Here is a 21,148-nt window from a genome sequence, read left to right as displayed (position 1 = left end):
TGAAAATGTCCCAGTTCTTCCATGGCCTGCATACTCACCAGACATGTCACCCATTGAGCATGTTTGGAATGCTCTGGATTGGCATGTACAAAAGCGTGTTCCAGTTCCCGCCAATATCCAGCAACTTCGTACAGCCATTGAAGAGGAGTGGGACAACATTCCACAGGCCACAATCAACAGCCTGATCAACTCTATGCGAAGGAAATGTGTCATGTGTCTGCATGAGGCAAATGGTGGTCACACCAGATACTGACTGGCTTTCTGATCCACACCCCTACCTTTTTTTTAAAGGTATCTGTGACCAACAGATTAGGGCCTAATTAATTTATTTCAATTGGCTGATTTCCTTATATGAACTGTAACTCAGTAAAATCTTTGAAATTGTTGCATGTTGCGTTTATATTTTTGTTAATTGTAACTACAGACAGACAGTATAACCTATAACTAATATCAGGGTTAGTTGAACCTCTACCTGTATACTTGTACACCTGGGTGTGCAACGTCACCTGCTGTACACCCTGTTGGGTTACTCAATTAGACTCTGTACCAGAGTCAGAGTACAGAGAGAGGGGGGGGGTAGTTTATTATTCAGAGAGAGCTGAGTGGCTGAATGAGTGTAGCTGCTAATCTCACCCTGAGCCTGATGGACAGAACAGAGAGAGAGAGAGAGAGAGAGAGAGAGAGAGAGAGAGAGAGAGAGAGAGAGAGAGAGAGAGAGAGAGAGAGAGAGAGAGAGAGAGAGAGAGAGAGAGAGAGAGAGAGAGAGAGAGAGAGAGAGAGAGAGAGAGAGAGAGAGAGAGAGAGAGAGAGAGAGAGAGAGAGAGAGAGAGAGAGAGAGAGAGAGAGAGAGAGAGAGAGAGAGAGATAGATAGAGACAGAGAAACAGAGAGAGGGGAACATTTACATTTACCAGCAAGAGAAGTGACTGTGCAGGGTTTGGCCTTGCTGTCCTCCCTCCTCCTTTTCTGCCAGTGTGTCTGTGTAGAAGCAGATGATTTCTGGGCATTAAGCTCCTCTTGGCAGCGCCCGGTTTATGGACACACACACACACACACATAGTCAGACACACACACACGACTGTTGGCTTCGCCCCACTTACGGGCATCCAATTTACCACTTGTTTCCTCCTCCTCTCCTCCTGTCCTCCTCTCCTCTCGTTCTTTAGAGGCACTAAGCCGTGTTCATGTCTCCATCTCTCAGCTCAGACCAGGACAGGACAGGACAGCTGATTCCTACAGTCGAACAGAACAGTGTTTCTCAACCTTTCTATACCAGGGACCTAAATGGTTATTTCTACTTCATGGTTTACATTTAAACTAAAACAGAACTGTCCAAATCAGCTAACCACATAAAGGATTGGTCTGCAACATCCCAGGGACGTTGAGAAACATTGCAGTATTCAAGGTCATTGTTAATGGCGGTATTGTTGTAGTTGTTATGTTTCTTAATTGTGTGATATGTTAATGTTGAGCCACTGTTATAGGACAACATGCTCAATGTCTTCCTCCTCTCTCTCTGAAATCTGTGTTTCTCCCTCAGGGTATCTTAGCCTAGATTAGAAATATCTCAGACTTTCCCCAGAGAAATCCACCAGATGCCAAACACATATGCACACGCGCACGTACGCAAGCACAAAGGCAGGCAGGCACGCACACACACACACTCATACACACGCTGGGATGGTGCAACACTTACAAACATATGGCAACATTATCAGACAGATAAACAGCTAAACAGTCTGGTAGAAATTAAGAATAATCCACTAGAAATAAAGGATATCTAGCAGAAGCTACTTTCACGCCCTGAAAGAGAGAGTTAGTAGCCAGAAAAATGAGAATGAAAAAGAGAAAGGAGAGAGGGGGGTGGGTGTGTGCTGGGTTGGAGCTGAGGTTAGCATTAGTGTTCTTTCTCCACTCCCCCTCTCTCGCTGTCTCTCTCGCTCTCTCTCTGTCTCTCTCTCCCTCTTCTCTCTCCATCCATTCTGCAGCAGAGTGATCATAATAGCAGACATTGGAGTGACTCATTCAGTACAGTACAACTCCAGCATGTTTCATTCTGATAAAGAATATTGTCAGTGTGAGTGTGAGTGTGTTTGTGTGTGTGTGAGAGTTCTTTGTAGGAATGTAGAGGGTACCAAGGTGACATCGTCACAGAACCCCCTTTCATCCTCAAAAGAGTCAGAGTTAATCTTATCAAAAACTCTAAATCTTAAGCTGATATTGAAAAAATGTTTTATTAGCAAGTCTTCAAAACCTATTTCTACATCTAGCTAAGGTGTTTTGTGGTGGTAGGATCACTATGAAATTCGAAATGTGCCACTAGTGTCTGCTTGCTGGCTGAACCAGTCTCAAATCAATCCATATGAAACTAAAGGCAGGGATGCTAAGGACACCAGTTTACACAGTCAATGCTGAATACTCCCTCTAGCTAGCTAGCTAGTGCAGTGAAGTTCTAGCTAATGCACCAATTAGTTTTCATGATATCTCTTCTGCCATGATTAGTGCGCCAAGTTCTACAGCACAGCTGACTGCTCTCTACGACGTTATTGCGTTGGCCAAATGTTACAAAGTAGCGAGGCAGAGTGCCAGCTGTCAGATACATGCTGATTTCTGAGAACAGCCATGACTTTGGTGCCTTATAACTTCATCAACAAAAATGTCAAACTAACTACCGTATGGCCATTCAAACAAGCTTGCACTAGGCTGATAGCTGGAGCATGGTTTGCCGTAGTAGCCACTGCGTCATAGCCACAGAGAGCTGAGTAATCTTCAGAATTAGGAACTAGTGTCAGGCGGAAGATGAGCAGAATCTGGAATTTTTTAGATGAGTTCCACGTCCTTCAAGACAGAAGGACGAGCGTCACGTAGGAGGGACGTGCTCTGACGTAAGACAATGGGACTTTGCCATTATGGACAACTATCAACTCACAGGAGACAAATGGGCACTGGAGAGCACTAGGGTTATTAGTTGGATAGAGGACTGTAGAGGTGAAGAGGAAGGAAGGAGAGGGGAGGGAGGAAGAAGGGATGGCTAATCTCCCTGTCTCCTCCAAAGTCTTTGAAGTCTCCCTGGGACAGGATAGTATCAATGTGCAGAAAAATTATAATAAATGTACTAACCATCTCTCTCTCCGTTCCTTTCCCTCTTTCCCTCTCGTACCCCTTCTCTCTCTCTGTCCCCAGCTATCTGTAAGTGTGTGTGGGATGTCGTGTCAGGGCTAGAGCCCTTCCCTCTCCCATGAGCCTGTGTGCCCACACACACACACGGCGCCCCCACACACACACAGACACACGGCGCTGACGTTGTGAAGTGGACCCTCGGAGACAGACCGGAGCAGAACCGGATCAAACCGGCCGGCGGGCCGGCGGGGCGGAACCTGAGGATGTCAACAGAGGCGGAACTACAGCCAGCTGTCAGGCCCAGCGTCAGGAGAGACTCCAGGAGGAAAGGTAATACTGCTTCATAAAGGCTTCATAATGCCTTTATAATGCCTTTATAATGCCTTCATACTGACCTGTTAAGTGTTACAGTGCTGTCATTTGAATGTTTAGCAAAGGCAGGTGTTAAGCTGTAGGTAACAGGTGTGTGGGTACAAGTGTCGGGGCAGAGGTGATGCCAGTATGTGTGTGTTGATCTCTCTCAGCGCCAGCCAGGTGGCACTGACCCGAACACCTGGAGAGGTCCATACCCATGTGTCCAAACCAGAGACCCAGACCCAGCCCAATTGTCACACAATGATTCACTAAACAGCGGGCACTCTGTTACTGACACAATGGCTTAAAACTTTATGGATGTGAACATTATGGATGTCCCCCCCAACTGTATTCCACCCAGAGCCAATCAGGCTGCTGTGGACCCTGTAGAAAGCCTGTTAGGGGATCAGTACTCTCCCTAGGGGGATGTGGAAATCTGTTGGGTTTCCCTATTTTCCTCCCGTGTGTGTGTGCGTGTTCAAGTGTGCGTGTGTTCTCCTATCTCATGCTCTGCTTGGCAAGCTTCATGTATTTTGAGGTTTCAGACCCAGTCTGCTGCTCCATATAGAATACTTACCCAGAAACCCATTATACACACTTAAAGGTACTTAAAGCGAAAACAAGTTTATAGAAATGTTTGCTAATGTATAAGAAAAAAATATATATACCTTATTTACATAAGTATTCAGACCCTTTGCTAGGAGACTCGAAATTGAGCTCAGGTGCATCCTGTTTCCTTTGATCATCTTTGAGATGTTTCTACAACTTCAATTGATTGGTTGGACATGATTTGGAAAGGCACACACCGGTCTATATAAGGTCCCACAGTTGACAGTGCAGTCAGAGCATAAACCAAGCCATGAAGTCGAAGAAATGGTCCGTAGAGCTCTGAGACAGCATTGTGTCGAGGCACAGATCTGAGGGAAGGGTAGAAAAACATTTCTGCAGCATTGAAGGTCCCCAAGAACAAAGGGCCTTGGTCAGGGAGGTGACCAAGAACCCGATGGTCACTCTGACAGAGCTCCAGAGTTCCTCTGTGGAGATGGGAGAACCTTCCAGAAGGACAACCATCTCTGCAGCACTCTACAAATCCACTCCTCAGTAAAAGGCACATGACAACACGCTTGGAGTTTGCCAAAAGGCATCTAAAGGACTCTCAGACCAAGAGAAACAAGATTCTCTGGTCTGATGAAACCAAGATCGAACTCTTTGGCCTGAATGTCAAGCGTCACGTCTGGAGGAAACCTGGCACCATCCCTACGGTGAAGCATGGTGGTGGCAGCATCATGCTGTGGCGATGTTTTCCAGCGGCAGGAACTGGGAGACTAGTCAGGATCGAGGGAAAGATGAACGGAGAAAAGTACAGAGAGATCCTTAATGAGAACCTGCTCCAGAGAGCTCAGGACCTCAGACTGGGGCGAAGGATCACCTTCCAACAGGACAACGATCCTAAGCACACAGCCAAGACAATGCAGGAGTGGCTTCGGGACAGGTTTCTGAATGTCCTTGAGTGGCCCAGCCAGAGCCCGGACTTGAACCCGATCTAACATCTCCGGAGAGACCTGAAAATAGCAGTGCTCCCCATCCAACCTGACAGAGCTTGAGAGGATCTGCAGAGAAGAATGGGAGAAACTTCCCAAATACAGTTATGCCAAGCTTGTAGCGCCATACCCCAGATTCGAGGATGTAATCGCTGCCAAAGGTGCTTCAATAAAGTGCTGAGTAAAGGGGTCTGAATACTTATGTAAATGTGATATTTCTGTTTTTAATTTCTTATAAATTTGCTAAATGTTCGAAAAACCAGTTTTTTCTTTGTCATTATGGGGTATTGTGTGTAGATTGATGAGGGGAAAAAACTATGTAATCAATTTTAGAATAAGGCTGTAACGTAACAAAATGTGGAAAAAGTCAAGGGGTCTGAATACTGTAGATGGTACAATGATTCTATACACAATAAATTGCTTGTTTTGTCACATAAACTGAAATTAGGCAAACATTGTAGAATTTTATCAACCAGGTAATGGCAGGGCAATTTCTGCTTGTGAGATGATAACCATGCCTCTGAGTGAAGCTGATGGAAGAGGGGGTTAGGGGGGATGCAGCCTGCCAATTTGACAACAAGAGCCAGAAGGTTGAGCAATCTTTATGCAATTTTGTGTGGGTCCAAAAATGGTTTTTTAGTTAAAAAAATGAAAAAACTTGTGAAACTATCATTCCACTATTACTGCAGATATAAGGAAATGTATTACATATAGCTCCTTTAACCTCTACACCTCTCCTCCTCTATCCTCCATCTCTATCATCAGCTCTCTCTACCCATACCTCTCTCTCTCTCTCTCTCTCTCCCTCCCTCGCTTTCTCTCCCCCTCCATCCCCTTCTTCCCCCTCTGGGCTGGTAGTTAGTATGCTTTTACAATCGCATGCTGTCCCTGCTACAGAGAGTGATAAAACTGTTACAGTGAAATACACACACACATGCACACACACAAACACACACACACACACACTCCGGGTGATAATAAAACAGTGACAGTGGGACGGCTGAGGACTATTAAGCGTAAATGAGGGATCCCATGGTTGCCAACAGCACTGCAGGCTGCCTCCTCATATCAATGAAATGCTTCTCTCTGTCTGTTCCTCCAAGCTCTCATCTGAGGAGCTATACTGAATTCATATCGCTAATGTTTAGACCTCTAAATGACCTTGTGTCTAAGAGATGAGAGAGAAGAGAAAGACAGAGCGAGAGAAAAGCCCCATAAAACTTAATGAAAATGATTTTTGTGATGTGTTTGTGTGTGTGTGCCGGTGTTAGTGTGTTTGTGTGTCTATGTGACCAACCCATTCTTAAACCCAGGTCTACTGCACACCATAAGACTAGGTTAGACCGATGAGCTAAAGGATTTGTGTGTGTGTGTGTGTGTGTGTGCATGCAGCTGTCTCCTCCAGACTGTTCATGTGGTTGTTCGACCGCACCAGTTACTAGTCTCCATAGCAACAGTTTCTCTCCGCAAGTAATTTGCACAGACGGAAACGTCCCGTATGTCACACTCATACTCTCTCTCTCACACACACACACACACACACACACACACACACACACACACTCATACACACATATACACACACACACACACACACACACAGATGGCTACATTGCAGGGACAAGCTCACCCTCTCTCCGTTTCTCTTTCATGTGTTCCTTTCTCTCCATCCCTCCATCCCAGGACCCTGCTGGGAGAATGAAGGGAGTAGATTCATTAAGACCTCCCCTACTGACAGACAAGGAGAGGATGAGAGGGTCCACAAACTTCAAGTGTTTCCATATTTTGGGAAAGATGGGAGGATGAAACAGTATTTTGTTGTAACAGATGTCCTGTCTTCATAAAGACAATGTTTTTGTTTGTTTCTGTTTAGAACAATATAAAAGCTAATTTGATACCTGTGTAGCTGGATAGTTTGAGAATGAGGCACGGACTGAGGGAGGGGAGGGAGGGAAAGAGAAAGTGAGATCAGTAAAAGAGACTCAATATTGACAGGGTCAGTCAGACAGACAGACAGACAGATAGACAGACAGACAGACAGACAGACAGACAGACAGACAGACAGACAGACAGACAGACAGGCAGACAGACAGACAGGCAGACAGACAATTAAAACAGCAGGTTCGGTCTCCCTCTCTATTCTGAGCTCAGACTGAACACCCGTTCTGGCCTGAGAAAGTTTTTGCTTTGCAAAGTGACCTTGTCATAGTGGTGGTGTTGGTGTGTATATTTTTTGGGAGCAGGGCGGGGGGGGTGAGAGGCAGTGGGCAGTGTGGACAGTTCTGTCCCTGAGGTTTTACCACTCTAATTTGTTCCTTGTTTTCTGTCAGAGTGGATGGCCGCAGGCTTTAGAACACACACACACACACATCAGGTCTCAAGCGCTCACCCCTGTCAGCCAGGTCAAAAAGGTAATGAAGAGCTGTGAAGGAGAGAGGGAGAGAGGAGGGGAGGAGAGCGAAAGGGGAGGAGGAGAGGACAGCGTCCCTGAGAGACCTGACCACAGCCCCCTAGTGGCAGATCTTAGCCCTCTACAGTACAATGACCCTGAATGGCCTTGGTCAGCATGATAATATAATCATTCAACATAGAGTCTTTGGAAAAATCTGATTACAGTTAGTTTGATGATAGAATCAACCATAAATTAGTTTCCACACACAATCACAATAAACACCACTTTAGTGTTTGATGTGGTCATTATCCAGTCCCCAGTAAAAGTCTATGCTATAGCACTGGGGATCATCCATAAGAGAGTAGCTTCACTCTATGAACAGCTACAGTAGCGTGACTGACTGGGTTTAAACAACACTGTCAGCCCGCTGAGATACTGTTAAGCCCAGGCAATGTCATTATTCCTGTTCATATTAGACATCTTTGTTGTATTGTATTGCATTGGGTTGTTCCTTTCATGTCCACAATCGTTCTCTCCCTCTTCCCCAGTCATCTCTCTCTCGCTTTCTCATCCCTCTCTCTCTCATCACTCTGTCTCTCCCTACCTTTCTCTCCCTCATCCCCCTCTCTCTCTCTCTGTTAGTGTGACAGATGTAATGGAGGATTATTTCATTAGTTGTGTTAGAGGCACAGCAGGTCACAGCCACAGCGGACATTTAATTACATCACACACACACACACACACACACACACACACACACACACACACACACACACACACACACACACACACACACACACACACACACACACACACACACACACACACACACACACACACACACACACACACACACACACACACACACACACACACACACACACACAGATTAATTCAGCTGTGACAGGAAAGGCTGTGATGGAGCATGATACTAATATAAACCACTCAGCAGGCAAACTAACCCTGGAGCTATCTATACAAATCTACCTCCTCTACCTCTCTCTACCTCTCTCTACATCTCTCTATACCTCTCTCATCCCCCTTTCTCTCTATCACTCTCTCTCTACCTACCTCTCTTGGCTTTCATGTCGCTCACATGCTGGGACGACTCTCTGAAGGCAGGTGGGATTGTCGCGAGTATGTGTGTGCATAAGTGTGCTTATGTGTGTATGTGAGCTTGTGTGAGCCGTGTGTGCATGCTTATATGGTCTATTGGTCTGTAACTAACAGCCAGTCATAGTGGCCAAAAAAAGATGGATGAAATACTGCTATGGGCATCAGTTAGTTTAGAGGTTACAGAGTTGGCCCAGCAACTGGAGGATTAGCAGTTTGAATCCCAGAGCCGGAGGGTTTCTGTTAACAGTACCTCCTGCCATTGTTCTCTTCAGCAAGGCACTTAAACCCTAAACCCCCGGTCCCAATGCTTCCTGGTTGCCTCTCGTATGTGTGTGGTGTGTAATCTCAGAGTGATGGAACAGGATTAAGGTCCTGAGAGAGCTGAGACAGATCAGGCTAAAGTCTCATCCCCTGAGGGTCTCTGTCTCTCTCTCTCTCTCTCTCTCAGTTCAATTCAATTCAATTCAAAGGGCTTTATTGTCATGGGAAACATACATTGCCAAAGCAAGTGAAATAGATAACGAATAAAAGGGAAATAAACAATCATAAATTAACAGTAAACATTACACTCACAAAAGTTTTTAAAGAATAGAGGCATTTCAAATGTTATATTATGGTTATGTACAGTGTTGTAACAATGTTGAAGAGTTGAAGTACAAAAGGGAAAATAAATAAACATAAATATGTGTTGTATTTACAATGGTATTTGCTCTGCCTCATTCAGGGTTTATATACACTTTGATATGCGCCACCTGGTGGCCATTCTATTTAACGGCATCTAGTTTGCGGTTTTTCTTTGGCGCTGAAAAGGGAACCAGGAAGTAATTTAGTTAAGATTCATTGTTGAGAATGGTTGCCGCACTGCTTGTCATCTCCTGCCATCCTTGCTGTTAAAGCCTTTGAAAGCATTGCTTTTTCACTCCGTTTCATCAATAAAACACTGGAGGTTTTTGGAAGCCAATCCCTGACTCTGGTTCGGTTTCTTTTTGAATGGAGTTTGGCTGGCTGTCAAATTACAGTTACACACCATAAGGAAGACAGCATAGTGTTTGTTCACTGGTTGCCCTTTTCTTGTGTCAACAGGTTGCAAATCTTGCTGCGGTGATGGTAACTGTGGTATTTAACCTATTAGATATAGGAGTTTATCGAAATTGGATATGTTTACAAATTCTTTATGGGTTTGTGTAATCTGAGGGAAATATGTGTCTCTAATATGGTCATACATTTGGCAGGAGGTTAGGAAGTGCAGCTCAGTTTCCATCTCATTTTGTGTTCAGTGAGCACATAGCCTGTCTTCTCTCGAGAGCCAGGTCTGCCTACTGCGGCATCTCTCAATAGCAAGGCTATGCTCACTGAGTCTGTACATAGTCAAAGCTTTTCTTAATTTTGGGAATTGTCTTAATTCTCTCTCTCTCTCCCTCCCTCCCACTCTATTGTCTGTGAGTACTCTACTCACCACAGGAGATAACATAGAGAGAGGAGCAAGGACAACACACACACACACACACACTAGTACACGCATTCAATACACACACACACTACACACATAGATAATAGAGAGCGTGAGAAGAGAGGGGAAACACAGAAAGAGAGAGGAGATAAGAACAAAATGTCACGGCATCATTCAGAGAGAGAATATGTAGGGATGAATAGAGATAGAATGGGGAGGAAGAGAGATGAACTGCAGCATGTTGACCTAGTAGTGGGTTTCTGTCTCTGTTATTGTTCTCTCTCTCTAATGAAGACATTAGCCAATCAAATGATGGCGTGCTGGTCCTTCACTGGGTACTAATGGTCTCTTTACAGCTGGATCACAATGAGACAAGGTGTGTGTGTGTGTGTGTGGGGGGGGGGTCATGGTCATGTGTGTTTATTGTACTGTACTGACTCTGTGTTTGTGTGTGTCTGTCTCTCTCAGGGCAGGATCGTAGCGAGGCCGGGTTGATCAGGCGGTTTAAGGGGGATGGCGTTCGCTACAAGGCTAAACTCATCGGTCTGGACGAAGTCACGGCTGCGCGGGGAGACAAACTCTGTCAAGACTCCATGATGAAGCTCAAGGTGAGTGTGTGTGTGTGTGTGTGTGTGTGTTTGACCCTGAGGACAAGGGAATGAGGGGGAAGGGGGTCTGGGGTAATAATGGAGTATAATGAGGTGAGGATGGGGGAGTGAGGAGGTGAGGATGGGGGAGAGAGAAGGTGAGGATGGGGGAGAGAGGAGGTGAGGATGGAGGAGAGAGGAGGTGAGAATGGGGGAGAAAGGAGGTGATGATGGGGGAGAGAGGAGGTGAGGATGGAGGAGAGAGGAGGTGAGAATGGGGAAGAGAGTAGGTGAGGATGGAGGAGAGAGGATCTGAGGATGGGGGAGAGAGGAGGTGAGGAAGGGGAGAGAGGAGGTGAGGATGGGGGATAGAGGTGGTGAGGATGGAGGAGAGAGGAGGTGAGGATGGGGGAGAGGAGGTGAGGATGGAGGAGAGAGGAGGTGAGGATGAGGGAGAGAGGAGGTGAGGATGGGGGAGAGAGGAGTTGAGGATGGAGGAGAGAGGAGAGAGGAGGGAGGATGGGGGAGAGAGGAGGTGAGGATGGGGGAGAGATGAGGTGAGGATCGGGGAGAGAGGAGGTGAGGATGAGGGAGAGAGGAGGTGAGGATGGGGGAGAGAGGAGGTGAGGATGGAGGAGAGAGGAGGAAGGAGAGAGGAGGTGAGGATGGGAGAGAGGAGGTGAGGAGAGAGGAGGGAAGATGGGGGAGAGTGGAGGTGAGGATGGGGGAAAGAGGAGGTGAGGATGGGGGAGAGAGGAGGTGAGGATGTGGGAGAGAGGAGGTGAGGATGGGGAGAGAGGAGGTGAGGATGGGGGAGAAAGGAGGTGAGGATGGGGGAGAGAGGAGGGAGGATGTGGGAGAGAGGAGGGAGGATGTGGGAGAGAAGAGATGAGGATAGGGAGAGAGGATGTGAGATAGTGATTTTGTCTCCTATCTCATTTAACCTGCTGGGTAATTGTGTGAAGGAAGGATGTGGTGAAAAAGGAGAGGGGTGAGGAGAGGTGAGGGTGAGGAGGGGTGAGGAGCAGAGGCAAACGGTGCATTGATCAACTTGTTTCCCAATTTGTTCATCCAGACAGGAAATACACACACACCAGGGTTTCCGTTTGGAAAATGTGGCGCCAGATATTTGACCGGCAACATTTTAATTCACCGGAGATTTGAGAAATTTACCGGACCCATATGCATTGAGTGCGTAACCTGATTAGGGCGTCCACCCACGGTGCTCAGAATGACAGAAACCACATTTAGAATATGGTAATTCATATAAACAGAACATGCAAGTCGAGGATGCAATTCTTACCGAATTCTGATGTGCACTTTGAACATGTTAGCCAACAGGACGAGTAACGAACAGCAACATTACTAGCATATGTCAATCTACTATAGTAAAAAAGTTTAGGCTACCTATTCTATTGGTCAGCTTGTCAAGAAAGAAATAGCCTATTCCAAACAGACTCTGACACATGCTGACTAAACCGGGCACGCGCATTTGTCCGCGTGCGCCATCGCACGCATGTTGATTTTGTCCATCCACACCAGACGCAATCAGGACGCGCAAGTTGAAATATCAAAACGAACTCTGTACCAACTATATTAATTTAGGGACAGGTCGAAACGCATGAAGCATTCATGGCCATTTTGCTAGCTAGCTTGCTGTTGCTAGCTAATTTGTCCTGGGATATAAATATTGGGTTGTTATTTTACCTGAAATGCACAAGGTCCTCTACTCCGACAATTAATCCACAGATAAAAGGGTAAACCTAGTTAGTTTCTAGTGATCTCTCCTCCTTCAGTCTTCCTCTTCTTCTTCTTCTTTGGACTTTATATGGCGGTTGGCAACCAACTTTAAGGTGCATTACCACCACGAACTGGACTGGAGTGTGGACCTCAGTTCAGCTTTCAATCACCCACGTGGGTATATGCTGCTAAAAACCAAAGAGGAGATGGGAGAGGCGGGACTTGCAGCGTGTCAAACGTAAAAAATAGAACCAAGTTCTATTTTAGTGCCTGGCTACGCAGACGCTCGTTGACGCACGCGAGCAGTTTGGATGAAATTATTGAATTACGTATGCGTACATTTATTTTGCAACGCTCGCACACGTAATGTGACCGGTGTGGTCAGCATGTAAGACAGTTGTGGGATGATAGATCCCAAATTCGTACAACCAGTAGGCCTAGGCTAGATAAAAAAACATTAAAAAGTAATGATTTGACCTTGTATTTTTCAGAGTTCCCAGTGATGCGGCAGCAGCTTTTCTGCTGTCTGACAGATTTTCCACTCAAAGGCTCTGTATCTGTATGCTGAATGCGTGTGATAAATAAGATACATAACCAATATACTGTAGCCTACACACGCAGCAATTTAATTCCACTAAATTATGAAAATTAACCTATAGACCGATAAGCATGACCAGTCAAATGTATTTCCATCGACTGCTATTTCCATCAATGAATAGGCTAAAAGTCATTTCTTTCTTCTTCTTCCGGACAATTGGCCGGCGCCAATTTTATTGATTTGCTTTTCTATTTTTTTAACGGCCAAAAGCCAGCTATTACCCTGACACACACACACACACTTCTGTTCTCTCCTCTCTGCTCTTCTCCATCTACAAGTAGATGTGTGTTTGTGTGTGTCTATAACCCTGTCTCTTTGTGTCTGCTCTGTAGGGTATAGCAGCAGCAGGGCGGTCTAAAGGAGTCCACAAACAGAAGGTGTCTCTAACCGTCTCCTTTGGAGGAATCAAGATCTTTGATGAGAAGTCTGGGGTGAGTTTTGTGTCTGTAAGTGCATGTGTGCGTATGTGGGTCTGAGGTATTGGTCCAGGGGGACAGGTGGGCTTGTTAACGAGGCAGCTCTAAGGAGTCACAGGGGAAATCAGGAGGACCTAATTGAAACCTCCTCAGTAGATCAGAATACAGACCTGGTTTATCGTCTGATAGCAATGTAGTCTGTCTTTCTCTGTGTGCAGGCTGCCACAGTGTGTCTGTGAGTGTGTTTGTGTGTGTGTGGCCTTGCCTCTCTATCTCACACACTGCAGCCATATTGCTTACATCCCTGTCCCCTCCTCCCTCCCTATGGATGGATGGACGAATGGATGGATGGATGGATGGATGGATGAGCTCTCTCACGGAGGAGGGAAGGTCATGGAGGATGGAGAAGAGGAGCGAGGGAGCATTAATCTCTCCTCCGTCCCCACAGAGGGCGGTGCTCGTGTTCTCTCTCTCTATCATGGTCACCGTGGCAATGGATGAATAGAACACCCAGGAGGGGTGGAGAGAGGGAGAGGCCTTTAAGAGAAAAAGGAAAAGTGTGTGTGTACGTCAACCACTCTCCAGCCTCACCCTAGCACGAGAAACCGGGGTTCAATCTACAGGCATGGGATGTGCGTGCATGTGTGTTTGTGTGTGCGTGCGTACGTTCTGTGTGTTTGTGCGTGTGGCGTACATGCGTGTGATCCCAGGGCCTCTCCTGCTGGCTTGGTTATTGGGGGGAGGGGGGGTCTCTTATTATTGTCAGGGCAGTCAATGGGAGTTATGACAATCATCAGCCTAGTTATTAAATATGGAAAGCATCAGTCACACACACAGTCTCTGTCTCCTACCACTATAGCTGCTGCTGGGTGCTCTGTACTTTACTGTCAGAGCTCTGTGTGGGGTTGACAGATGCACATCTCTGTGTGTGTGTTTGTGCTCAGTGCTGTGTTCTGAGATTGCCTCTGTCTGTAGTGACACATCCAGTGAGCAGATGAAATGATCAACTCGACTGCCTGCAGCGACGCCACTGTCATTGTCACTTACACTCAGACACGCACACACGTACGTGTGGGTGTGTGTGTGGCAGCAGTATGCATGTGTACGTGTGCTATGTGTGTGTGTGTGTGTGTGTATGTGTGTGTTGGGATGTCGGTGTAAGTATTTGTGAGTGTGTGGGTCGAGTCAGTCCCTGCTCCCGTTCTCTGGGACAACCAGTGCCATCTGCCATGGGCACAGTCATCCCTCACTGGCGCAAACACTCTGGCTAAACTGGGGGGAGTAGGGGAACTAAAGACTGTTAAACGAGCAGGCGGGTGTGTGTGTGTGTGTGTGGGTTGAGGAGGTCTAATCCCCCTTCTTCCTGCCTGGCACAAAAACACAACAGGCTCACAGGGAATAGTGTGACTGTCTCCTTCCGTCTGTCCTTAGTTTGGCAAGGGGTGTGTGAGGGCCACTTCCTGCTGAGAGCTGTCTGAGCTCTGAAAATAAGTACTGCCAGATCCTCTCCCTCCTCTCTCTCCTCTCTCGCCTCTTTCCTCTCCTCTCCTCCCTTCTATCCTCTCTTCTTTTTATCTCTAGATCAGTGGTCCAGTCTCTGACTGTGTTTCTCTGCCTGGTCTCTCTCAGGTCCTCCAGCACCACCATGCGGTCCATGAGATCTCTTACATCGCTAAAGACATCACGGACCACCGAGCCTTTGGCTATGTCTGTGGGAAGGAGGGCAACCATCGCTTCGTAGCCATCAAGACGGCACAATCTGTGAGTCCCACACAGTGTGTGTGTGTGTGTGTGTGTGTGTGTGTGTGTGTGTGTGTGTGTGTGTGTGTACGTGCCATTGTGTGTGTTTCTGTTGTCTATGACTCCCCATTGTCCTCTGCTAGCCCCAGGGAACATTGTCCTGTTCACATTTAGATAATGACCCTTGAATCAGCTCTCAGCAGATAGAGAGCACAGTCTGCTCTGCTGCTGTGTGTGTGTGTGTGTGTCTATATTCTCTCTGTGTTGTTGTTGTCTATGTCTCTGTGTCAGTGTTTTGTGTGAGGCTGTCTCTGCTCTCTGCTGCCATATTGATTTCCCACAGCGACTCGATGAGTGTGTGAGTGTGTCATCGTCTCTAACGACCCATCAATCCTCCCAGGAACTGCCCTGGCGCCCTGTGAAACAGAGCAACCCAGCAAGCTACCATGTATTCCTCTGGGTGTGCTAGGAGAGTTCCGTACCTGTAGTGTTTTCTGAGGACAGAAACGACAAGGGAGAGGAGAGAAGGAACAGAGAAAGTGATGAGAGAGAGAAGAAAGAGTGATGAAAGACAGAGAAGAGAATCAGAGGAGGGGAGAGGTCAGACTCACACTACATGATTTATCTAAGTCTGTATCAGAGTTCAGATGTGGTAGGAAGGAAGGAGGAACATGTTGGAACGCAACACTATACTGGTGATGTCCGAACACTGTCTGTGAACTCCCTGTTATGCCTCAATCAAATATTAAACATGATCTATATTTCATTGTTCCCCAGGCTCACCTCTTAGAATCCACAGCTCTCTGCTCTGAAGCTGTTCATAGTGAAACTAAGAAGTCACATCGAAATGCTTCATTACACTGTGAATGTGAGGTGATATGTGTGTGTATGTGTACGCCCATGCTTGTGTATGTGTGTGAGAGTGTGTGTGTGCCTATATATGTGTGCGTGTGCGCACTTGTGTGTGTGTGTGTTACAACTAGCTCTCACAGTCTCACGTCAGAATTAGACGTTCATCCATGTTTTTCAAACATCAAATTTCGAAGTTGTTCCAAACGTCAAATTTCAAAGTGTTTAAGGTTAAGTTTAGGCATTAACTCAGAAATCTTAAGGTTAGGTATTAACTCCGAATGGTAAAGGTAAGGGTTAAGGTTTGGGATAGGTTTAAAACAAAAATCTCAAAACAACCTTCTGTTGCTGGATTTGAACTTGCAACCTTTGGAATCAGAGGAAGATGCTTACGCCCATCCCCCAGCCTGTCCACAATGCCCTAGTAAAACGGAAACCTACTTGACGGTAACAGCGCTCACTGTTGCCCCTAGTGGCCGGTTTCCACGTCATCTCCCGACATCCTCAGACATGGATGGACGTCGAATACTGACTTGTATCACGGGTGACCTGGCTGGTTAGCCACAGAGCTACAGTGTATTCGGAAAGTATTCAGACCCCTTGACTTTTTCCACATTTTGTTACGTTACAGCCTTATTCTAAAATGGATTAAATTGTTTTTTCCCCTCATCAATCTACACACAATACCCCATAGTGATGAAGCAAAACAGGTTTTTAGAACTTGTTGCAAATGTATAAAAAAAATTGAAACTGAAATATTAAATGTGCGTAAGTACTTTGTTGAAGCACCTTTGGCAGGGATTACAGCCTCAAGTGTTCTTGGGTATGACGCTACAAGCTTGGCACACCTGTATTTGGGGAGTTTCTCCCTTTCTTCTCTGCAGATCCTCTCAAGCTCAGTCTGGTTGGATGGGGAGCGTTGCTGCACAACTATTTTCAGGTCTCTCCAGAGATGTTTGATCGGGTTCAAGTCTGGGCTCTGGCCACTCAAGGACATTCAGAGACTTGTCCTGAAGCCACTCCTGCATTGTCTTGGCTGTATGCTTAGGGTCGTTGTCCTGTTGGAAGGTGAACCTTCGCCCCAGTCTGAGGTCCTGAGCGCTCTGGAGCAGGTTTTCATCAAGGATCTCGTTGTACTTTGCTCCGTTCATTTTTGCCTCGATCCTGACTAGTCTCCCTGTCCCTGCCACTGAAAAACATCCCCACAGCATGATACTGCCACCACCATGCTTCACCGTAGGGATGGTGCCTGGTTTCCTCCAGATATGATGCTTGGCATACTGAGCAAAGAGTTCAATCTTGGTTTCATCAGACCAGAGAATCTTGTTTCTCATGGTCTGAGAGTCTTTAGGTGCCTTTTGGCAAACTCCAAGCGGGCTGTCATGTGCCTTTTACTGAGGAATGGCTTCCGTCTGGCCACTCTACCATAAAGTCCTGATTGCTGGTGTGCTGCAGAGAGGGTTGTCCTTCTGGAAGGTTCTCCCATCTCCATAGAGGAACTCTGGAACTCTGTCAGAGTGACCATCGGGTTCTTGGTCACCTCCCTGACCAAGGCCCTTCTCCCCCGATTGCTCAGTTTGGCCGGGCGGCCAGCTCTAGGTAGTCTTGGTGGTTCCAAACTTCTTCCATTTAAGAATGATGGAGGCCACTGTAGTCTTGGGGACCTTCAATGCTGCAGACATGTTTTGGTACACTTCCCCAGATCTTTGCCTCGATACAATCATGTCTCGGAGCTCTATGGACAATTCCTTCGACCTCATGTCTTGGTTTTTGCTCTGACATGCACTGTCAACTGTGAGACCTTATATAGACAGGTGTGTGCCTTTCCAAATCATGTCCGATCAATTGAATTTACCACAGGTGGACTCCAATCAAGTTGTAGAAACATCTCAAGAATGATCAACGGAAACAGGATGCATCTGAGCTCAATTTCGAGTCTCATAGCAAAGGGTCTGAATACTTATGTAAAAAGGCATTGCTGTGTTTTATTTTTTATATATTTGCAAAAATGTCTAAAAACCTGTTTTCCCTTTATCATTATGGGGTGTTGATGAGGATTCTTTTTCCGAATGCACTGTATATAACAGTGTTCTACTACCTCTCCCCCTCCCAGGCAGAGCCAGTGATCCTGGACCTCCGAGACCTGTTCCAGCTCATCTATGACATCAAACAGAGGGAGGAGATGGAGAAGAAAGCCCAGAAAGATAAACAGTGTGAACAGGCTGTGTACCAGGTACACACACACACACACACACACACACACACACACACTTTTACCTCACATTCACTTACACACACTTGTACAATACACACACACACTCACAATGCAGAGGAGGGGACAGGACTGTTCTGTGTTTACTATGTGATTATCTGCTGCTTGGGAATGCTTGGTGCTGCTGCCTCTATCTGTCAACTACACTGATCTTCCTGGCTTTCCTCTTCCATCTCTACTCGCTTGCTCCCCCCTCTACTCTTCTATCCCCTCTCTACTCTTCTATCCCTCCTCTACTATTATATCCCCCCTCTACTCTTCTATCCCTCCTCTACTCTTATATCCCCCTCTACTCTTCTATCCCTCCTCTACTCTTCTATCCCCTCTCTACTCTTCTATCCCCCCTCTACTCTTCTATCCCCTCTCTACTCTTCTATCCCCTCTCTACTCTTCTATCCCTCCTCTACTCTTATATCCCCTCTCTACTCTTCTATCCCCCCTCTACTCTTCTATCCCCCCTCTACTCTTCTATCCCCTCTCTACTCTTCTATCCCTCCTCTACTCTTATATCCCCTCTCTACTCTTATATCCCCTCTCTACTCTTCTATCCCCTCTCTACTCTTATATCCCCTCTCTACTCTTCTATCCCTCCTCTACTCTTATATCCCCTCTCTACTCTTCTATCCCCCCTCTACTCTTCTATCCCCTCTCTACTCCTCCATCCCCTCTCTACTCTTATATCCCCTCTCTACTCTTATATCCCCTCTCTACTCTTCTATCCCTCCTCTACTCTTATATCCCCTCTCTACTCTTCTATCCCCCCTCTACTCTTATATCCCCTCTCTACTCCTCCATCCCCTCTCTACTCTTATATCCCCTCTCTACTCTTATATCCCCTCTCTACTCTTCTATCCCCTCTCTACTCTTCTATCCCCTCTCTACTCTTCTATCCCCTCTCTGCTCTCTTTCCCCCCTCTTCCCCTTCTCTGTCCGTCTGTCTGTCTTTAGACTATTCTGGAAGAAGATTTGGAGGATCCGGTCTACCAGGTAACTTCTAAACACCAATCAGAATGCTTCTATAATGCTGTTATCCAATCAGAATGTTTCTCTCTAATGCTTCTTCCAATCTTCCAATCGCCTTGCCTGTTTCTCTGTGTCTGCGGGGGATTGTGGGGGAGTCCCAGGGTACTGGTCAGACAGATGGAGTTCTCTTTGTGTGTGTGTGTGTGTGTGGTTGTGGTTTTGTGTGTTTGTGTGTGTGTGTGTGTGTGTGTGTGTGTGTGTGAGGGTATCTATATGGGATTGCTTTGGGGCGGGACCCACAGATGATTCTGTTTGACCAATCACATCTTTGCTTCCTATTCTCAGTCTGTCCTTTTCCTTTTTCTTCTATTTCCTATTTCCTATTTTTCTCTTTCTCTTTCTTCCTCCTCTCCTCTCCTCCCTCTGCTGCCGGTGTTGTAGTACATTGTGTTTGAGGCGGGACACGAGCCCATCCGTGACCAATCAGAAGAGAGCATTTATCAGGTACAAGCCCCTCCCCTCTGCTTGGATCTTATTGGTGGAGTTGTGTGAGTGACAGGAGCAGGGTTCCAATGGGAATAGAGATGATTAGAGAATAACATCACCTACAGCTTCACTACTGACAGACAAGCAACTGAAACCTGAGAGAAAACTATACACACATGCATGCACAGGAAAACATAGGAAACAGAGGCTGATAAAAGAATATGCCAACAACATGCAGTGGTGTAGACCCAGTCTCCAGGGAGGATAGCCTTTCTATGGGTACTCTCCTCAGGAGGACTGGGTGGCCCTCCAGGCGATGGAGTGGGAGGAGAAATGTGGGAGGTGTGTGTGATGTTATTCTTGGCCTGTGAGTAAGGCAGACCCCTCCTCCTTCCCCCTCTTCCTCTTTTCCCCTCCTCTTTCTTTTCCCGAGGAGATGAAAGAGGGAGTGGGAATGAAAGAGAGGGAAAGATTAATCACCAGGCTTTCGTTTGATCTTTAAATAAAATGGATTGAAAATAGAGTGCGCTCCAACACACACACAAACACACACACACACAAACACACATGCGAGAAGACGTGTTAGAAGTGTGCCACAGAGCCAACAGATGAATAAAGATGTCTGCCTCTAGAAATAAAGAACCTGAGAGATGGAGAGATGAAGATAGATGAGAGAGAGAAAAAAAAACTAGAGAACGAGAGAAGAGAAAGAGTGATTAGGAAAGATGGAGGGGAGATGGAGGGAGGAGAGATGGTGGAGCGAGTACTCAGGTGTTGGCAAATCCAACTAGCTCTCACAAACTCACTTCAGAATTAGACGTTCATACATGTTTCTCAAATGTCTAATTTCAAAGTTGTTCCAAACGTTACATTTAGAAGTGTTCAAGGTTATATTTAAAAGGCATTAACTCCTAATTTTTAAGGTTAGGGTTAAATTTAGGCATTAGCTCTGAAATCTTAAGGTTAGGTATTAACTCTGAATGGTTAAGGTAAGGGTTAAGGTTTGGCATAGGCTTAAAACAAAAATCTAAAAAACAACTTTCTATCGCTGCAACCTTTGGCACCAGAAGCAGATGATTACGCCCAGCTAAGCCGAAACCTACTTGAAGGTAACAGCGCTCAATGTTGCCCCTAGTGGCTGGTTTCCACGTCATCTCCTGACGTCCCCAGACATGGATGGACATCGAATACTAACTTGTATCACGGGTGGCCTGGCTAGGTAAATCTGTGGTCTGTTATGATGGACAGACATTTTTGTCCCATCAGGTTTTTATTGACGTTTCCATTCACAACAGATCAATCTGGTGGATTAATTTGTCAGTCTGACACGTCAGGGACAATGAATCATCAGTTAATCGAACGAAACGCAGATAATACATATAGAGACATTCACCTGTATCAATTGTCTGTCTCTCTCTCTCTATGGCTGTTTCTCAAAATACCCTAATCCCCAGGCTCTGGCCAAAGGTGCACTACACAAGGAATATGGTGTCATTTGAGCCATAACCACAGACAGACAAGTTTA

At 46.2% G+C, this 21,148-nt stretch overlaps 1 protein-coding gene across 13 annotated transcripts in view; it reads left to right on the top strand.

Annotated features, from left to right (window-relative positions):
• Positions 1-21,148, top strand: part of LOC121540186 (disabled homolog 1) — an 84,143-nt gene that overhangs the window by 39,544 nt on the left and 23,451 nt on the right. For 7 of the 13 annotated variants that reach the window (XM_041848858.1, XM_041848856.2, XM_041848863.2 and 4 more), the window contains exons 2-8: positions 3,183-3,449; positions 10,441-10,580; positions 13,230-13,328; positions 14,943-15,074; positions 18,016-18,135; positions 19,123-19,161; positions 19,579-19,641. In XM_041848858.1, coding sequence (XP_041704792.1) covers positions 3,383-3,449; positions 10,441-10,580; positions 13,230-13,328; positions 14,943-15,074; positions 18,016-18,135; positions 19,123-19,161; positions 19,579-19,641 — 660 coding nt within the window. In that variant the 5' untranslated portion in view covers positions 3,183-3,382. The remainder of the gene's footprint in view (positions 1-3,182; positions 3,450-10,440; positions 10,581-13,229; positions 13,329-14,942; positions 15,075-18,015; positions 18,136-19,122; positions 19,162-19,578; positions 19,642-21,148) is intronic. The other 6 variants (XM_041848868.2, XM_041848867.2, XM_041848864.2 and 3 more) reach the window with 2 other exon arrangements.

The sequence above is a fragment of the Coregonus clupeaformis genome, chromosome 26 (genome assembly GCF_020615455.1).
Source record: "Coregonus clupeaformis isolate EN_2021a chromosome 26, ASM2061545v1, whole genome shotgun sequence".
Lineage (NCBI taxonomy): Eukaryota > Metazoa > Chordata > Actinopteri > Salmoniformes > Salmonidae > Coregonus > Coregonus clupeaformis.
The sequence above is the reverse complement of the archived record's forward strand: the minus strand, read 5'-3'. Positions and strand labels throughout refer to the sequence as shown.